Genomic DNA, 21,161 nt, shown 5'->3' on the forward strand with positions numbered 1-21,161 from the left:
CAACGAAGGTTGGGCATATATATTGGGTTTGACTCACCCTCCATAATTCGATACCTTGAACCGTTGACTGGAGACTTATTCACTGCTCGATTTGTAGATTATCGGTTTGATGAAACACTTTTCCCGCCATTAGGGGGAGAGAAAAAGGAACTCGAAAAAGACAAAGAAATTACGTAGAAAATTTTATTACTATCTCATTTTGATCCACGTACCCGCACATGTGAGCAGGAGGTCCAGAAGATCATCCACTTACAAAAATTAGCAAATCAAATGTCAGATGCATTTACGGATTTGAAAAGGATAACTAAGTCACATATCCCTGTAGTGAATGTGCCTATTCAAATTGATGTCCCAAAAGGATCATCTACTAGTATCATAGCTTCTGAATCCCAAACACGCCTGAAGCGTGGTAGATCATTGGGATCAAAGGATAAAAATCCTAGAAAGAAAAGTGTGAGAAATAATAAAAATGATACTATACAAGAACCTCCTAAAGAAGGTCAAGATTTGAGTACTTCTGATATTCCTGAAGAAATCAGTGAGCTCGAGACTCAAGTGAATGAAGAACTTTCAATAAGTTCTACAGGTGATGAGATAAATTTAGATCGATCAAAAATCACGGTTGATAATGTTTTTGCATATAATGTTGCACTTAACCTCATGCAAGATAGTGAAAGTCTTGAGCCTAAATCCGTCGAAGAATGTCGACGTAGATGTGATTGGCCAGAATGGCAAAAGGCAATTCAATCAGAATTAGACTCACTTGCTAAACGTGAGGTTTTTGGACCAGTAGTCCGAACCCTTGAAGGTGTAAAACCAGTTGGCTATAAATGAGTTTTTGTGCGAAAATGAAATGAGAGAAATGAAATTGTAAGATACAAGGCACGCCTTGTTGCACAAGAATTCTCTCAAAGACCCGGGGTCAACTATGAAGAAACATATTCATTGGTTATGGATGGAATAACTTTTCGATATCTCATCAGTTTAGCTGTACATAAAAATCTTGAAATACATCTAATGAATATAGTTACAGCTTACCTTTATGGTTCACTTGATAATGAAATTTACATGAAAATTCCAGAAGGATTAAAATTGCCTACAGCATGTAAAAAGTCTCGGGAAATGTACTCAATAAAACTGTAAAGATCATTATATGGTCTGAAACAATCAGGACGTATGTGATATAATCGCCTTAGTGAGTACTTAATAAATGAAGGCTATATAAATGATGTTATTTGTCCATGTGTTTTTATTAAGAAAACGGAATCAGAGTTTGTTATACTCGCCGTTTATGTTGATGACATAAATCTCATTGGAACCCCTGAAGAGGTCCAAATGGCGATTGAGTATTTAAAGAAAGAATTTGAGATGAAAGACCTTGGAAAGACAAAACATTATTTAGGTCTGCAAATTGAACATTTAGCAGACGGGATTTTTGTCCATCAATCTGCCTACACTGAGAAAATCTTAAAAAGATTTTACATGGACAGAGCACATTTATTAAGTACTCCAATGATTGTTCGATCACTTGAAGTGGAAAAAGATTAATTTCGACCTCTAGAAGAGGGTGAAGAACTGTTTGGTCCCGAAGTACCATATCTCAGTGCTATTGGTGCACTTATGTACCTTGCTAACGCAATCAGGCTTGATATAACATTTTCTGTTAATTTGCTAGCAATGTATAGTTATCTCCAACGCGAAGACATTGGAACGGTATCAAACATATTTTGCGATACCTGAAGGGTACTATTGATATGGGTTTGTTTTATACTAACAAAGATTGTGCAGACCTTATTGGTTATGCAGATGTAGGTTATTTATCAGACCCACATAAAGCTCGATCTCAGACAGACTATCTGTTTACACAAGGAGGAACTGCTATATCATGGCGATCTACAAAGCAGTTCATTGTTGCTACTTCTTCAAATCATGCTGAAATAATAGCAATTCATGAAGCAAGTAGAGAATGTGTGTGGTTGAGATCGATGATACAGTTCATCAAAGAAAGATGCGGTCTGAAAAATGATGTTAAAGTACCCACAATTATATTCGAAGACAATGTCGCGTGCATAGCTCAATTGAAAGGTGGCTTCATAAAAGGAGACAAAACGAAACATATTTCACCAAAATTATTTTTCACACATGATCTTCAAAAGAACAGTGATATTGATGTACAACAAGTTCGTTCTAGTGATAATCTTGCAGATTTATTCACAAAGGCATTACCAACATCAACTTTTGAGAAGCTAAGATATAAGATTGGAATGCGTCGTCTCCACAATATCGAATGAAGCTTTCATCAGGGGGAGTAAATACGCGCTGCACTCATTTTTCCTTAACCATGGTTTTGTCCCACTGGGTTTTTCCTATTAAGGTTTTTAATGAGGCAGCAATCAAGGCGTATTACCAGATATGTGTACTCTTTTTCCTTCATTAAATTTTTTTTCCCACTAGTTTTTTCTTAGTAAGGTCTTAACGGGACACAATATCTATGGGTGTTCAAATATGACTATGTATATTATTTCTTGTAAAGTTTTTTTTACACATGAACATCCAAGGGGTAGTGTTAGAAATTGGATGTCCTCTTCCATGCGGGACCCACCCATTTGGAAGATAAGTGGACAAACCACTTGGGCAAATTGTCCATATATTTTTAGCATATTGCATATCTTTACTATCTATAAAAGGCCAACTTTGGCAACAAAATGAATGCAGAAATACAAACATACAGAAGAAAATATTTACACGACAATAACTCTATTTTTGCTATCTTTTGTTTTCTCTTATTCCCTGTTGTAAAATTTTGCTTATTTTACAACAGCGGGGTCTATTTTTTGGGTTCAATCTTCCTAAAATGTTTTATTATGAATTTTGGACTAGATCAAAACAGCTTAGGAGTCAGAGCAAATATTCCTATATCCAATTTAAAATGCTTTTGATAAAGTTGTGGATGAAATTTACACGTAGCAACATGCTATTAGGTTAAAAAAAGAAATTCTCTTAAAAATAACGAACAATAAAATACTGCTAAAATATTAAATATAAGAAAATCCGAAGAACATATTATTTTACCTTTTCTTTTTCTTCGCAAATTAAAAATAAATCGCAAACTAAAAATAAAAGTATTATCTATAAAACACGATTATTTATTGTGTTTTTCAAATTTTCCAAGTAAAATCTTCTAAAAAAGAGATAAATGTGGAAAAATCAACTTTAGGCTGAAAAATGTATTTAACGCAAAAAAGTTATGAACATTAGGGAGGGTCAAAAACCACATGTCTATATCTACACTCTTATTATAACTTTTTTCTTCATCTAATTATGGAAAATTTGTCGACACAATTGACACTAATAATTTATTCTATTTTCTTATAGAAATTTCCAATGCAATGTAAAAAGAATACTATTAAAGTAATTATTTGACGTATAAATTAAGATAATATTAAAATAAGTATTAGAGCACCGAGAAGTGTCTCACAAGGACTGAAACATACATGAATGAAAATAACTAGAAATCAAAAAAATAAATAAGAAAAGAGCAAAGAAAATTGAATAAAATTAGATAGTAGAGAAACTAATTATAATAATAATTATAAAAAGAATTAAAGACTAGATAAAATGAAAAAATAAATAGAAAGTACAAAAAAAGGGAGCCAGAGAGTACGAAACAGATTAAGATGGGAAAAAAAGAAACCAAAGAATAACATAATTTAAGAAAAAAACTAAAAGAATAAAGAAAGAGAAAAATAAGAAGGAGAAATGAAAGAAAAGAAGAAAACGAGAGAAGTAGAGAAATATATATATAAAAAAAAAGTGAAAAAAGAGACAATTAACTACAAACGGTAAAATGGGGGTATATGTGTAATTAGCTTAAGAGCCATCAATGTGAAAGACACGAGTGTCTAATTAGTTTACTCCTTATGGGCAACTATATTATTTTTCCTTTATAAAATCGTTTAAAAATGACCTTACCTTAAAGAGATTTGTTGGAAAAATTTATGTTGCCCATCAAGCATAAGTTTTAACGTTTGCTTATACAATAAAACTTGTGGTCAATTAAATAGTTTCATTATCTTGAAATATCCTGAATATCTGATGAGTAACATATCAAAATTCCAACTTTTGCTTATAGATAGAAATTTTGATTCATGGAGTAAGCTCGTGGTTTTAAAATGCTTTGAACGTCTACCTTCTAAGCAAACGTTAAAATTTTCTGAGCAGAGCCGGGCAAAAAAATCAAGATCAACCCTTATGAAAGGCCATGTCTATTAGACTTTTCTTAAGAGGACAAAACATCAAAACCAACCCACTATCATTCCATGATGTCGAATTGCCTGCCGATGCTGACTGTCGAGGAATTGTTATCATTGTCTACAACCATTCATAAAGCTATAGTGGGTGAGAATACGAGAAAATGTAAGCCTGTGACTTCTGTTCAGAATTTACTATTCCAAGATGAAATAAAGTGTTCAAACTAAAATATTAGGCACTTGTATTACTGGATCAAATTTCAATCAGTAAACTGAAAATATCAAGTTGTAGTTTAGTTCCCCAGGCACTCGAATCACCGAGCATTCTGTGTACCTAAAAAGAAAACAGTTTCCCAAACCAAAGAAAAAGGAGGATCAAAGAAACTACTGCATTTTGAGGGAATACTAAAGCATTGAAATTGATGGCGTTAATTTCCCAGCCGTTTAGATAACAAAATGTCTTCTACCGAAAAAAAAAGGGTAAAAATAAATGATAATTGTGTATGGGGGAAAATTGCTTACAAGGCCATGAACATTTGTTACTAAGCTCTTCTGCAGGAGAAACTAGCTGAAGATTGTGATGGAAGGATGCATCAAATGATTGTGCCTCCAATAATAGTTATTTATACGAAAGCTCAATGTCCTTGTCCATCTGCAAACAAGAAATGGATGTAAAGAATCCCATTGAGGAACTAATATTTATATATCTCCAGCTCGGAACTTACAAATTTGGCCAGCTCTTTAGCCTTCTCGTCATCAAAACCAAGTGTAGCCATTATTCTATGCCCAGCTGATTCCTTTACTGACCAAATACCAAGAGCCATATGTGCGACAGTAACTTCCCCATCTTCACCTGCAAATTCATCACATGTAAACAAGAGTCTAATGATACTTTGCCATATCTCCGGATGAACCTGGGTTGATATTTTTGGCTCAATGTTGGCTCAAGTTTTAGCTTTTTGTGTGTTTCACCATGCATTTCCAATGCTATATAGTCGTTCTGAAATTATGGTGTTTCATCCTCTTCACTAAAAGAAAATTTATTAATTCCATAGTAACTTGTCACAATGAGTGGATAAAGATGATATCAGTTCAGTGTCTGAATCAGATGATGATAAGAAACAGGTGAACAAATTTGTATAACGGGCTTAGGTCATATAAAGAGCGACTTGGATACTTGATGTGCACCACTGATTTTTTTTTTCATTTTTACAATGACACAGTTAAGAGTCAGAAAATCTGCTTTTGTATAACCGAAAAATTCTCAAGAGTCAACGCTACATGTTACTGTCAGAAGATTTAAAGATGGCAAGACCATTAGATCATGCGGTTCTATTACCTCAAGATGGGGAAAACAAAAATGAATTTTCTGGATATCCTAATTTATAAAAAGAAAACCTCAAGCCCCCTAAACTATCCATATTTTATTAGTTTAATACTTAAACTATGAGGTGTTGTTAATACCTCTCAACTATAACATTTCCTATTTAAAACTCCCTGCAGTGCCAAGTGGCATGGAGAGTGGCCTAACTCGTGTGTGATAGCTTTAAAATGGAACAAAAAGAGCATCTGTGTTGCATCTTGCATTCATTTTTTAAAATAAATTATTGTTTTTTTAATTAAAAAGACATAACCCATAACACGCACAACATTTGTTGTAAGTGTGTTTTATTATTCAAACTTTTCAATTGAGTTTATTATTATAGATTCAATTTTATTCTAATTTGCAATTAAGTTTGTTGTTACTGATTAATTTTCATACTTTATAGTTATTTTAGAAATATGACTTTTCAACTGACTTTATTGTTCTAAGAAAATTTATTGGACTTTGAAGAAGAAGAAAAAAAAAAGAAATCAATAAATTTTGATAAAGCCAAGAAGAAAGAACAAATAAGAAAAACTTTATTTTACACTTTAATGTATATTATTTTAATTTTTGTTAATTTTTAGAATAACTATTATTTTAAAGTTATATTTTTTATTTATTTTATTTTTGTGAACCATTATTTGAAGGTTATAAGTTTCAACTAGTTTATTGTTATAAGCAAAAGACGTAGAGATCTAAAAAAAAGAAAAAATGATAAAGAAAAAAGAAAAAATAACAAATAAGAAATTACAAAAAGTGTAAAATGCCACATGAATGTTATTTTTGGTCTATTTCTAGACCCCGCACACTACAAGGAGAGTGAAACACTATCCATGCCATTTGGCACTGGAGGATTTTTTTTGGCTAGGAAATGTTATAGATTTGAGGTAACAATACCACCTCATATTTCAAGTATTAAACTAACAAAACATGGATAATTTAGGTTTTTCTGAAGTATTAACTATAAAAAATAATTTACTGCCTTCCACAGATAAATATTATTTTAAATTACTTCAAAATTTCAAGATGCTAAAACTAAATTTCGTGAAACTATTTCTTAATTAGATATGGAACTTCCTATCAATCTTTTAACCATTACTATTAATTTCTTCTCTACAACATCTTACATAAGAAACGAGTCAAACTTAACACTTTAAACTTTACGTTCAATCAAATGGTGTCACATGAAATGAAACTAAGTGAAGAGTATTCTCTTCAGACTACTGTTTGAGATGGTCTTACTCGATTAGAACAGTCTGTCTTCCAAGATCAGGCCGAGAATAACATTAGCAATGGAGCAGCTAAAATAGAGTATACTCCTACTGAAGGAGGAGTTGCATGCAGGCAAAATGTATCGCCATTTAACCTCAAGCTCAGCACAACAAATTTCTAAAAAAGTAAGGATATGAATGGAAAGGCGCCTATTTATGTACACGAGACACGGTTCCAATAAATAAGGACAAGGATATGCTGGCACATATTGTGTCCATGCATAACACATGCTATTTCCAAGTAAATGAGTACCTAAAATAAATCAACTTCAACAAAGTTTTCCCCTTTTTGTGGATAAAGAACTTTATTGGAGTTTATGGCATAAAGTTGAAGAAAACACCTTAAAAGTTCTTAAAGTGAATGGGATAGACCTAGAAACATATGAAGCGAAGTTATTTTAAATAGACATCCTCTTGGAACCAAGCAGACCTAGCAACGAAAGAACAAACTATGCCTTAGTCCCAAACAAGTTGGGGTCGGCTATATAAATCTCCGCTTCTTCATTTAAGCTCATTTCTCATCATCATCATACTAGCTCTCTCTGTGTTTTTGTGAGGAAGAGAGCTTCTTCTTGGACAGATCCGATTCGACTCTGAGGTCGTCCACTGACCAGTTCATGCTTCTTTCAGACATGTCATTGTTTTACAAGTCGGGAGCGAACGGGGATCAGGTTGGGGCAGAGGCGAAGTTGAGAAGTTAGGAACCATTTGTAAGGCACATAACTCGAACAGTTAGCTAGGGTAGAAGAGATCTCATGGAGGCAGAAGTCCAGGTGTTAGTGGTTAAAGGAGGCAGCTAGAAATACCAAGTACTTTCAAAGAATTGCCAACTCTCACAGAAGGTACAATTGTATTGATAGGCTGCACGTGGAGGATGGCATAATTGAGGATAAAGAGGCACTAAAGAAGGTGATACTAGATTTCTATCAAGACCGGTATACTGAGAATGAAAACTGGAGAACCAATGCTACGTTTGAAGGTCTGGGAAGTCTAGACAGTGAGGATAGGGCTGCTTTGGAGAGCCCCTTTGCAGAAGAATAAGTCTTGAATGCCATCTAACTCTTGTGCCCCTAACAAGAGTCCTGGTCCAAATGGTTTTACTATGGCATTCTACCAAAAGTGTTGGGGCACCATTAAGCAGGATGTCATGAGCACCTTCCTTCACTTCCACAATAACTGCCAAGTGGTGAAGTCTTTTAATGCTTCTTTCATAGCTCTCATTCCTAAAAGAAAGGGGGCAATTGAACTGAAGGACTTCAGACCTATCAACCTCACTGGTAGTGTTTACAAATTGTGGCTAAGGTGCTAGCTAAGACACTTAAAATGGTGATTGGGAAGTTAGTTTCAGGCTACCAGAAATCAGAATGCCTTCATAAAAGGCAGACAGATTTGTGATGTTGCTCTTATAGCCAATGAAGCTTTAGACTGGAGACTTAAAAGTGGAGAACCTGGTCTGTTTATAAGCTGGACATTGAAAAGTCTTTTGACAAGATTAATTGCCAACACTTTATCTCTATTATGAGGTAGATGGGCTTTGGAGACCAATGAATTAAATGGATTAGGTATTCTTTTCTACTATCAAACATTTTGTTCTTGTGAGCAAGAGCCCTGTAGGCTTCTTCTCCCCCAAGAGAGGAATAAGGTGGGGGATCCCCTGTCCCCCTTCCTTTTTATCCTTGCAATTAAAGGCCTCAATAGAATGTTGGAAAAGGCTAAACAACTTCACTGGATGGAAGGTTTTGGTGTTGGCAGTAGGACTGGCTACTCTACCACTGTCTCTTGTTATTTGCAGATGACACACTTATCTTTTGTGGTGCTGAGAGGTTACAGGTCCAATACCTCAATATGACCTTGATGATTTTTGAGGCTCTTTCAAGGCTTCACATTAATATGTCCAAAAGTGTCATTTACTCTGTCAATTTGGTTACTGGTTTGGATGAACTGGCTGAGATTATGAGTTGCAATACAGGCTCTTTTCCAACCACATACCTTGGACTTCCTCTGGGATCCAGATACAAAACTGTTGACATATGAAGTGAGGTTATTGAGAAATTTGAGAAAAGGTTGGCTTCCTGGCAGCAACAATACCTTCTCTTCAAGGCAGACTAACACTTATTACCAGTTTGTTGGACGGTATTCCTACTTACACAATGTCCTTTTCCCTGTACCAGCTGAAGTCCTCAAGCAGCTTGGCAGAATTAGGTGTTCCTTTTTGCCGGAAGACAGCAAGAAGGTTCGTAAATTCCACCTTGTGAAATGAGACACGGTTATTCATCCTAAATCACTTGGAGATATAATCAAGAAGGTATGAGTCTCTGGAAGGAAGTTATTCGGGCTAAATATGGCAGAGATAGCCAGTGGTACTCTAGCTCTAGCGGGTTCCTCATGGATGTGGTCTGTGGAAAGAAATCAGGAATTTGTGAACTGATTTTTCCCTAAATACTTCTCTACATGTGGGCAGTGGGTAATGGCAATCATATTCTATTTTGGAAAGATCAATGGTTAGGCTAGAGTACTGTAAAGGAGGCCCACCCTGTGTTATTCTCAATTGCATCCAATCCTGAGTCCACTGTATTGCAGAACTACGAGGGGAACATCTGGTGCCCAGGACTCAGAAGAAATTTGAATGGCATGGAGTTTGAAAAACTGACATCTCTCCTATGCAACTTCCAGCCTATTACTATCAACCCTCAGAGCAGTGACATGATCAAATGAGGTAGCAGCAGCAGTGGCCTATACTCAGTTAGAGCAAATTATCAGCTCCAACAAAGCTCTGATCAATGGCCATGGAAGCTTGTATAGAAGATCAAGAATCCGGAGCCGAAAGGGTAAATTTTCTTTGCAAAAATTCCAAAACGGCAATCAATTTTTGTAAGAAACCAAAAGGGCAAAGTGCACGGTAGAGTGCGACTTCCCTTTTTTCAGTTGAAGTCCGTTAAGCCCACTGTTAAAGGAATGCATGCGACTTACCTTTAAGTCGTGGACCATGCCCCTCTTCCCACCCCCACCACCCCATCCCGTTGCCCCCCCCCCCCCAAGCCCACCCCAACGTTTTACAAATCGCACGCTCCTGTGCGACTTACAAGTCGCATGGGCAAAATTTAACTTTTTTAGTATTAAAAAAATTTGCAATGTTGAATTTAATCGACACTGCAAAAAACAGTAAAAGTCACATGAGACACTGCCAACTTTGAACAACTTTAAAATAATCTTGATCTCCCACATACAATAAATACAAAAATGAATTGTCAACTTTGGTTATAATAATAGGTATTTGGTTATTTTTTATTATATTTAATAATTAGGCTATAATAATTAATTTGTTATATTCAATTTTTTATTTATTTATAATGTTTATTAAAAATTTGGTTACAATGTTTTTTTGTTACATTTATAATAATTATGTAATTAGTGTTAATTTGGTTCTAATATTTTTTAATTTTTTTATTAAAGTTGATCCATTATAGAAGAGGACAAATTGTTGATTTGACAATTCATTTTTGTATTTATTATATGTGGGAAATCAAGATTATTTTAAAGTTGATCAAAGTTGGCAGTGTCTCATGTGACTTATACTGTTTTTTGCGGTGTCGATTAAATTCAACACTGCAATTATTTTAATATTAAAAAAGTTAAATTTTGCCCATGCGACTTGTAAAACGTTGGGAGTAGGCTAAAACATAAATATACAAATTTATAAAAAATAAAACACTTAATTAATATAAAACGTTGGGGGTGGACTGGGGGGGGGGGCAACGGAATGGGGTGGTGGAGTGGGGGGGAGGGGCATGGCCCACGACTTAAACGTAAATCGCAGGCTGCCATGCGACTTGTAAGTCGCATGTTGCCGTGCGACTTCCTTTAACGGTGGACTTAACGGACGTCAACTGAAAAAAGGGAAGTCGCACGCTACCGTGCGTTTTTGCCCTTTTGGTTTCTTACAAAAATTGATTGCCGTTTTGGAATCTTTACAAAAAAAATAATTTACCCTTTCGGCTCCGGACTCAGAAGATCAAGGTGCCCCCCAAAGTCCGTATGTTTTGTTGGTTCGCCCTCAATAATGCATGCCTAACTCAAGCAAACCTTAGCAGAAGAACACCACTTAGCTAACAGATGCTATATGTGCCTTAGCAGCCTGCAATCTGTTATCCATCTGTTCATTCACTGTCCATTGTTGCTGATATCTAGTCAATGTTCTCTCTTTTTGGTCTACGGTGGGTTTTATCAAGCAGTCTCAGAGAGGTTTTTGTTAACTGGAGCAACTGAAAAGTTGAGAAATCCATCAAAAGAATCTGGTCTATGGTTCCTGCTACTATTCTGTAGTGCTTATGGACAGAAAAGAACCAAAGATGTCTTGATGGTATCTCAATTGTCTGTTCCAAACTTAAACCCAGATGTTTAGTTCTTCTTTTTAGTCGGGGTTTTCATACACCCAGTTTATAACCCCGATCTGTATTTGGAATTTGTTTGCTCCCTTGTCTCATGATATGATCTCGTTTTGCCTTTTCCCGGAGCCGACTCTTCCTACTTTTGTAATTCTTGCATCTTCTGGATGCTTTGTTATTAATACAACCACTTATTTCATCAAAAAATTAATACAAAGGCGAAACCTATCCTCAGCAAGTAGTTATCACTTATATGGATCGTTTTCTTGTAGTCTATCTATAGGACTCATTTGTTTGCACTTAATGAAGGTCTTAATCTTAATCATTCAGATCTTAGTCATTAAGTTTGTTTGTTTTCAAGGTCTGGATCTTAATCATTCATATATCAGTAATTAAGTCTGTTTGTTTTCAAGGTCTGAATCTTAATTATTCAGATCTTAATCATTGAGTGCATCTGTTTTTCTTATTTTACAACCACTTAATGGGCCTGAATATGTTTGAATGAATAAAATCTATAACAAAGTCTTAATATCATTAAGATGTCTATTTAAAAATTTCTACAAATATGACAGTTCACCATCACTCCATCTACTTTCACCCACCACACACAACCACTATCAATCACCACCACCAACTATCCACAACCACCATCTTCAACCCAACCAACTATCACCGATCACAATCACCATCTTAACCAAACCACAACTATCACCAATCACCACCACCTATCATCCACAACCACCATCCTCAGCCAAACCACAACTACCATCAATCACAAAAATCAATGGTCATCACCATTAGCCACTAATAACAATCATTACCACCAACCATTATTATATTTACTAATCACTATCGATAATTACCACCATTAGTCATTATTATATATCACTAATCCCCATCATCATTCATCACTGTCATTAGTTATCAGTATTATTCCACTATTAATTATCAATTGCTACCAGCAATAACCACGTTAATCACTAGTTCCAACTACTATACCATAATACTACCCATAACCTCCATCATAAGTGAACATCATCCCAAATTGTCACATACAATCACCATCATTAGTCACCACCACCACTAATTGCCATATAAAAATTTTAAAATATTTTATGTATATAATATTAGATCAATTCAGTATCTTATTTGAATTTTATATTTATTATTTTTTAACTAAAGATGATTTTTATACATTCAGATGTTTAGAAAATAAACAGTCTTAACTATTTAATACTCAGATTTTAACGTAACATCTTAATATTCAAATGTGTATTCAAATTCACACCTTTAAATCTTAATTAGGGGTGGGCATGGTATGGTAAATACCGAATACCATAACGAAATCGAAATTTTTAATACCGTAGTTTGGGTTTTATGGTGTTTGGTATGCATTTTTAACAAGTTTGGTATTCGGTATGGTATTTGATATTTATGAAAAAAATACTGAAATATCGAATACCATACCGAAGTATATAATTACATAAAATTCATATATATGTAACTATATAATACTAGCAAATATATAAAATAGTAACTAATTATTTAGATGTTGAAATTTTGATTACTCTATCTTTATTTAAATGTTCTTTTTGGGTAATTGTTTAACAAAGAGAATTGTTTGTACTTTATTTTGAATATTTTTTACATGTATAAGGTATTACTATGATATAATTGAGACATTTCTTAAAAATAATTGTTTATTATACGAATATATGTAAGTTGAAGACTTAAAGTTGACCAAACTATGGTAAGCGATTTACCGCACCGTAAAATACTGAAATCAAGCTTTAAAATACCGAATTAATTTGGTATGGTAATGGTATAGTATTTTTAAGAACCGTAAATCGAAATTACCGAACCGAACTTTTCAATACCGTACCATGCACAACCCTAATCTTAATGCACATCTGAATATTAAGATGTGCATTAAGATTAAGACGTCTGAATCTGAATGCACATCTGAATATTAAGATGTGTATTAAGATTAGGGTTGTGCATGGTACGGTATTGAAAAGTTCGGTTTGATTCAGACGTCTTAATCTTAATGCACATCTTAATATTCAGATGTGCATTCAGATTCAGACGTCTTTAATCTAAATGAAAACAAATAAGGCCTTACCAAGTCTGCATAGATACCAAGGCAATACCAGCTACTAAAGATTAAAGCTTAATTGACGTTTTTACACTTGCATCAGATCCAGTATTTGTCATCAGAGATTTTATATCAGTGTAGTAATAAGTGTAAATTTGGAGAATCTCTAGTTTTAGATCCTAATTTTCCTTATACGACACTTAATTTAGTATTAGAATGAAATAGTTCTGTATACAAATAGATGCCCAACATATAGACACCCCCACCACCCCACGCCCCACCCCACCCCACCCCACACACCAAAAGCAGAAACAAGAAATTACATAAAGTTCTTTCTTTCTCTTGATTTGGTAGAAACAATTAAATACAAAATTGTGCATCACTGAAGCCCCGGAAGCCATCAGTTCTATTTTGTGGTATCACTTCCACAGTTTTACTGTCGCTTAAGTTCATGCATGACCAATCAACAAGACTTGTCGGAATCTAATGGGGAGCACCTAAGCAGTAAGCACACAACCACTACAAATCTATTACAAGGACTTTGTTTGAGATAACCAACTTTGCATCCTCATAGCATGTTAAGAAATTGTACTCAATTCAATATTTTCATGTTGTATCCCTCTTGGGTCCATGCCTACTTTAATCGCACTTGCATGCCTCAAGTAGGTCCAAAAACGGATCCAATTGCACCAATATCCAACCAACTAATAGGTATCACCAACTAAATCTAAACCGAAAAGATTACAACTATAATACCCTGTTAAGTATGAATATATTTAAAGCTGCTAATTTTTCCATCACAGTGACTAGACGAGCAGGCCCCCGACAGGGGCGGAGGTACGTTGTTCTTAGGGTGTCCAGTTGGACACCATTCGTCGGAAAATTACACTATATATAGGCCAAATCTTACTTTATATTTGTATATATAATATTTTGAACATTTGCAGAACCAATAGTTATCCATAGCATAGTGGCAAAGGTATGCATAAAACTTCATGCTACCCTGGTTCGATTCCTAGTGTTAACATTTTTTTTTAACATGGCCTATCTAAATCTTGTAAAATATTTTAAAACGCACTACTTTTATGTGAACTGAGAAGTAGCTCAGTGGCAGTAGGACTCAAAAGTATGTAGGGTATGCAAGATCAAATCCCTATAGAGTTACTTGTTTTTTTTAATTTACTATCCAAAGTTTGGACACCCTTCATGAAATTTCTGGTTACGCCACTGGCGCAGATGTCACACAACTCAGGTTCTAAAGTATTTGCCTATTTGGTGGTAGTAGGATGCGGATTTACAGATATGATATCCACCTGTCCAGAAAGCAATTGTCATTTGTACATTCAATGCCACTGATGTTACTATATCCGAAGGCGGGTTATCCTATAAATGTTAAAACTCAAGCCTCATTGCTTGCTTGATGTGGATTGCAAGCAGAAGAGTTTTCCAAACAGCAAGCAGTCAACTTTTGTATAGGCGTATAGCCATATCGTGGATAGTCCTGGGGGTTATCCTATAAATGTCACACTCAAACCTCATTGCTTGCTTGAAGTGGATTGCAGGCAAAAGTAAGAGTCTTCCTTGCAGCAATCAATCAGCTTTATTCTAGCCATATAGTGTACTTCTTCACTGATGGACAATTTGGTAGTGGTTTATGACAGGATCTCAATTTTTCTACAGAAAAAAAAACAAGGACCTAAATATATCTTTTACAAGCTAATAGATGTCAGGTTTCTTTATTTGATGAGTTAGAAACTTAAAGTTTTGAAGTTTCCACCTAATTTTGAGCCCGTTTGGATTGGCTTAAAAAAAGTAACTTTTATGTATGAAGTGCTTTTAGAACTTTAAAGTGCTGAAAGTTATTTTTATAAATAAGCAGTTGAGTGTTTGGATAAAAGTGCTTATGATGTGAATTTTAGGGTTAAAAGAATAAAAAAAAGGTAGTTTGAGAATTTAATTAAAATATAAGGGATATAAAAGTAATTTCCATGGTCAAAGAAAATGACTTTAAGCACTTTGAAAAAAAAAGTTAGGAATCCTAACTTTTCATTTTTGACTGACTTTAAGAACTTTATGGCTTAAAGTCAGCATTAGGCAAACACATCCAAAAGCTAAAAAGGGGCTTTAAAGCCAACTTAAAGCCAATCCAAACGGGTTCTTTGTTGTTTGAGTTTGAGCCGTCTCAGAAAGGACATTGCGAGATAATAAAAGCACTCTGACATACATTTCAGTAATTTCGTATGTTTGGGACATACCGTTTGGGATAATACATAAAAAAACTTGAACTACGATTTGAATTTCCAGTTACATACTCAAACTTCGCAAGGAACCTATCACCCCCACCCACTAACATTTTAAAAGTGGAACTTTGATCACCTTTAAGCACGTCTTTGACTACACTGCTCTCTACCTCACAAAGGTAGGGGTAAGGTCTATGTATATCCTACTTTCCCCCGCTTGTGGGATTACTGAGTTTTTGTTGTTGTTGTTGTTGTCTCATTTTATGTGATGCACTTTGATTAGGCACGAAGATTAAGAAAGATTTTTTTTTGGAACTTGTGATCTGAAAAAGATATAGATATTTGTGTGGCTATACATCATTTCACCAAGGTTAAAATGAAAAGATATGGAAAGGTGTCATTCATTTGGGACAAAATAAATAAAGAAAATGCATCACATAATTTAGGACAAGGAGTACATAGAAAACACGCAGCAGCAGGTATACATTACACTGCCAATTTAAATCTAATTTTGGCCTCTCAAGGTGGTCAAGATTCCAGTTTGAAGATATTCAGGTAGGTAATAGGTCCTTTGTAATTCCACTTTGAAGAAGTTTAGGGGGTAATAGGTCACTTAAAAAGTTTGAGTGTGTAACTGAGAATCCGGTATAGTTTAGAGGGGATTTTATGTATTATCCCCTTTTTATGAGGATTTATGTATCATCCCTATTAATATCTTATAAGATAATGTATTATCCCTATTCTAATTCTTGTTGATTAAACTTTATGCACGGAGGCGGATTCAAGATTTTGAATCTCTAGGTGCCATGCTGCTTTGAATAGTAATTTATGGCAAAAACTCCAGCGTGGAGCAAGATAATATTTAATATTTATTAGCAAATTTGCATACGAAATTTAGACTTGTTCTGTGGATTTAATTAAGATTTTTCTTACAAGAGGTCTAGGGTTCTAATATCTTTATTCACAATTTTTTTACAATAAATTCGTTGCTGATGTTTGCATGATAAAAAAAGTTTTAAGAAAATACACCCTATAACAGGGCTCGAACTTTCATCTCTACGGTGATAAACCAAAGCTTTAACCACTAACACAACAAGGTTCATTATTTCTAAGGGTGTCACGTTTAATATTTATACTTTCTTTATAAATATATATACAAATATACATGTATATACAGATTTTCAATCGAGACCGGGGGGTGGCGTGGCACCCCCTCCTATAAGCCTAAATCTGCCCCTGCTTATGCATACACGTCACTGTACTGTGGAAAATGGCATACTATCTAGAGCTGATGTCACTGTTAAAACCACTCAATTAAGTCTGTTATATCTTAAGCTTTATATGTGCATAGGGTACTCATATCAGAGGTTGTTCTGGACAATCCATAAATGATATATACATCTTCTAATAGAAAGCAAGGGCATTACCTGATTTCAGTTTCTCATTGACTGCCCAGTCAAGAGCCTTTTGAGCTGGTTTAGTGAGGGGAGGATGCTCTGGACTGAAAAAATACAAGTCGGATCTTCCAAGCAACTTCACTGTTTCGTCACTCACCTTGAGAAAGGTTACACCATTTGCTCTCAAAAACTTGGCAGCCAAACTGGTCCCTAGCAAAGCAAATCTCTCTTCATTCAAACTCAAAAAACTATCTTCCTACCCTAATAAACAAATTACCATCCATACAAGCACACACACACAGGCCACAATAGGAAACAAAATGTAGTTTCTACAGCAGCATCCCACTGAGTTCGATGCTAACCTTCAACCAAGATTCCCATTAAAAGAGCTTCAGTGCCAGTATTTGGGTACTTGAGCTTCCTTGCTTCTAATTCAGCCATTACAAATGCCTGTATTGCTCTTGCCGACCATCTACAACATTATTCAACAAGCTTTTTTTCACATTAAAAATCAAATGGATAAAGATGATTCATAAACAAACCCCAACTGATCTGTGATTTAGGCATAGTCGATGACACTTATTTTAAAACACAAAACCAACAGTCACCAATTAAACTAACTAAGCAAACATACTTGGGCTGTTTCTCAGAAGCAGCTCTCTCTGATTTCCTGCAAAGCAAAAACCAACAGTTGGAAACAAAACTCTGTCACTCATTTTGTAAAATGTACTTTAAATGCAACGCTGGTCAAACGGAATTAGGACAAACAAATCGAAACGGAGGGAGTAATTTACAAGTAAATGAAATCCAAACACAGAGCAATATAAAAGCTTACGTAGTAGGGAGGCTGAAGGCAACCGTTGCTACTGTAGAACGACGACGTTTGAGGGTATAATCGTTCAAATTCTGCGGCCGAATCAAGAGCTTTCCGCCGGTAAAAGTAGTAGCTAAAGCTTTACAATACTTGTGGGTTAAAAAAGTATTAGTATTATCACTTAGTCTGTTGGTAGAATTGGAAGTTAAAGACTGGATTGAAAGTAATGAAAAACTGTGAGTCGCCATTGGAATACCCAAAAACCCTAAAATTGAAGTAAAAGAGTAGAGAAAATTATTTGATTCTTTCTTCTTCTGCACAGAATTTGGTAGTTTGTAGCTGTTATAAATGTGCTGATTAACAATGTACGAAGAAGCGTACAAGCTTCAACTGAGGTGGATAGAGCTGTGAAAGGAAAGATAACACTCTTGAAGCAGAGGTAGTTGGGCCGAGCTCAGACTGATACCCAACCTTAATATGGGCCTAATGTAGCTGCCCTGTGAGAGAAATTCTGGGAAAATGATCAAAATACTCCTCAATATATGGACTTAGAGCATGTTTGGATGGATTTTTAGTTTTTCACTTATTTTGATCATTTTTGTACTTTTTAAATTTATTAAGACACTCCAAAAAATACATAAAACTTATTTTGGAATTAAAATAATTCAATCCAACAAATTGATTTGATACCTGATATACGACAACTTATGGAAATAGTCTTTTATCTATGTTAAAGACTTGTTACTTTAGTCTTTGGCCCTATAAACCTAAAGACACCTAAAAACAACAATCCTTCATTATCTATTTTGTGGTCTTGTAAAATAAGTTAAGACACAAGAGAATGTCTCAATATTAAATAATGTTGATCAAAAGAAACTACATAAGATCGAGATCGTATTATGGTAAAAAATTATTTTGCTTTTTGTCTAGGCAATTCAAAGGTCAACATATCTAGTATTCAAAATTTATAGGGTTGTTACTATTGTTTTTCCAATCCTTTTATCAAATTCAATTTTTCTTTTTGACAATATCAAATTCTACCTTTTCGACTTTTTTTACTATTGGCTTTATTTGATTTGTGAATTCAAAAAATTTTAAGAAGCTGATGTTGTTCAAAATATACATATTTTGTAATGTCTAGAATTTGATCTTGGCCTCTTAAAATATGCAATCTTTTATTTTTCAAATCTAATGCTTGAAACGTCTTTTTCAGGATCAAAATTTATCACAAAGGATTAATGAAACATTAGGCAACCAAATAGTATGTTGGTGGTATCATTGATTGCTTTGATTATGCTGAAATGAAAATCTCAGTCTTATTGACTTGAAGAGGATGATCGAATTATGTGGCTACCTAAATGATTCAATAACATTTTGGCATAAATGTGAGAAGCTTAATAATAGACGGAAATTAGTCTCCACGGAGGTTGACGCTCATATCATAGACAGATTCATCCCTAGGGATAGAGTAATGAAGTTATATTTTGAATATTTGGACTCTTATATTGGAATAGACAATCCAATTGAGCTTGGTTGTCAAACTAGTCGCATTTTAGAGAATGAAGATGTTGAACCTGTTGACAAAGTGCTCTAAAGGAAAAACTTATCTTTCAAGGATTTGAGGATTTTGAAAATGAATTCTTCGATGATGATGTGATTGTTGGTAAACGAGGACATTATAAACAAGCTTTGAGGATGGCAAAGAGCTTATTAGTGATAAAATTCAAATGAAGATATTACATGAAGATGGGGATTCTGATTGTGTGAACTCTAAAGACAATTAGAGTTTGGATGGTGATTCAGACATGAGAGCTTTAATTTTCTAAAGCACAATGCAAAGACTGATGCAAAAAATTTAGTTTTAATTTTGAAATATATCTTTGAAAGTAAAGAGGAGTTCAAAAATATTGTAATAACTCATGAGGTAATGGGTGGGAGGCATATCGAGTGTAAAAAGAACGATAAAGTACCAATAAAAGCAATACATACACGACGATTTCAACTGGATAATGATGACGTTAAGAATGCACATAAAAAACGTAAATATTTATAGGACCTAAAATAGTTGTCAAAATTGACCCCATTACAACAAGACAATAACTTCTTCATTCATTGCAAAGACCTATCTTGATAAAATTAAACATAATAGGGGATCAAAGATGTTTGAATCAAAGATATTGTTAGTGTCGAGCTTAAAGCTTATGTTACTTTAACTTTTAACTCAAGTTAGAACAATTATGAAAAAGATAACTGCACCACTTGATGAAAATTTGAAAGATCAAATTGCTATTGTTTGGGTCTATGTTAGTGAGATTGACAAGACAAATTTGCGCACTTCAATTTACTCACGATTGTAGACACTTCAGTAAAACTTTCAACCATCAATAGTTGGTGAGATATCCTCACTTCCGAAGGACTCCAGTTATATTTAGTTCAATGCATTTATTTATGAATCATGTTTAGTGGAGTAGTCAGGTAGCCATGGGGGTCTTGTCTCAACACCTATCTTAGTTTAGTAGAAGCTTCATGGACATAGTTAGTGAGTCAGTTCAGTCAGTTCATTCAGATGTTTTTAAGCACTATTACTATTTATATTAAGAGCTATTTTTCAAATTTTGTATAAAGTATGATTGAGATGTTTTTCGTTTTGTTTAAATGTTTTTTAAAGCTTATGCATGTAAGTTTAGTCACTAGTTCAGTAGTCAGCCAAACCAAGGATTCTCTTTGGACCAGCATGATTTTAGAGTAACGGTTACGTCTAGGGTGTAGGATTGGGATGTGACACAAGTGTGGGAGGATATCAAATCCAACAACTTTACAAGCCATAAGTAAACTCATATAATCAGACTCGATCAACAATATTAAAAAGAAAAAGAAAGAGGTATTCGTTGCCATGTCTGTCCAAGAGTAACATAAGCCAAGTATGAGTCATCCATCCGAATCTAAAACCCCTCAAATCTTTTATCAGAACATACCATATTTTTAACCCGCCTATAATATTCATTCAAACTACTTTCAATCCTGAATCTCTACTCACCCAAACCCACAACCTTATCAAAACCCCCATCAAGTTTCAATTTACCTAAATTGTCAAAATATCAACTTAGAACCTGTCCAAATCCCAAAGTCAGAAATACCCACACGAAGGACTGCCAGTAATATACTGGAGGAAGGTGGGGATAATGTCAAGCCCATGTGGCCCTTATAGGTTGGGCTACACACATGCAATAATGATAATTACAATGAGAAGTAAAGCTATAAGGCGGAGCGAGTTAGAAAAGATTGCCTCAGTTTGAATTGTTCTTTGCAAATCGGTAGCATGAAATTAAAATTGCTAGTAATC

General features: G+C 34.6%; 1 protein-coding gene across 2 annotated transcripts; it reads right to left on the minus strand.

Annotated features, from left to right (window-relative positions):
- Positions 1–4,236: 4,236 nt before the first annotated feature.
- LOC129895374 (ATP-dependent Clp protease ATP-binding subunit CLPT1, chloroplastic-like) lies at positions 4,237–18,278 on the minus strand. Of its 2 annotated transcripts, XR_008767774.1 has the most exons (7): positions 17,840–18,278; positions 17,639–17,674; positions 17,367–17,476; positions 17,035–17,214; positions 4,976–5,103; positions 4,773–4,902; positions 4,237–4,584 (listed from the first exon to the last, which is right to left on the minus strand). XR_008767774.1 is itself a non-coding variant. In XM_055971083.1 (6 exons), the coding sequence occupies exons 1-6, from the start codon at positions 18,064–18,066 to the stop codon at positions 4,870–4,872; spliced, it is 714 nt and encodes a 237-aa protein (XP_055827058.1). In that variant the 5' UTR covers positions 18,067–18,278; the 3' UTR covers positions 4,469–4,869. The 2 variants fall into 2 exon arrangements, 1 of the variants encoding a protein (XP_055827058.1); XM_055971083.1 differs by having other exon boundaries at positions 4,469–4,902.
- Positions 18,279–21,161: the final 2,883 nt, after the last annotated feature.

Source organism: Solanum dulcamara, chromosome 7, assembly GCF_947179165.1.
Source record: "Solanum dulcamara chromosome 7, daSolDulc1.2, whole genome shotgun sequence".
In the NCBI taxonomy this organism is placed as follows: Eukaryota; Viridiplantae; Streptophyta; class Magnoliopsida; order Solanales; family Solanaceae; genus Solanum; species Solanum dulcamara.

Coding starts and splice junctions, on each gene's coding strand:
- LOC129895374 (XM_055971083.1), bottom strand. CDS start 18,066: ATGGCGACTCACAGTTTTTCATTACTTTCAATCCAGTCTTTAACTTCC. Junction 17,215..17,366: donor AATGGGAATCTTGGTTGAAG/GTTAGCATCGAA, acceptor TTGCTTTGCTAG/GGACCAGTTTGGCTGCCAAG. Junction 4,903..4,975: donor CTAAAGAGCTGGCCAAATTT/GTAAGTTCCGAG, acceptor TCTTGTTTGCAG/ATGGACAAGGACATTGAGCT.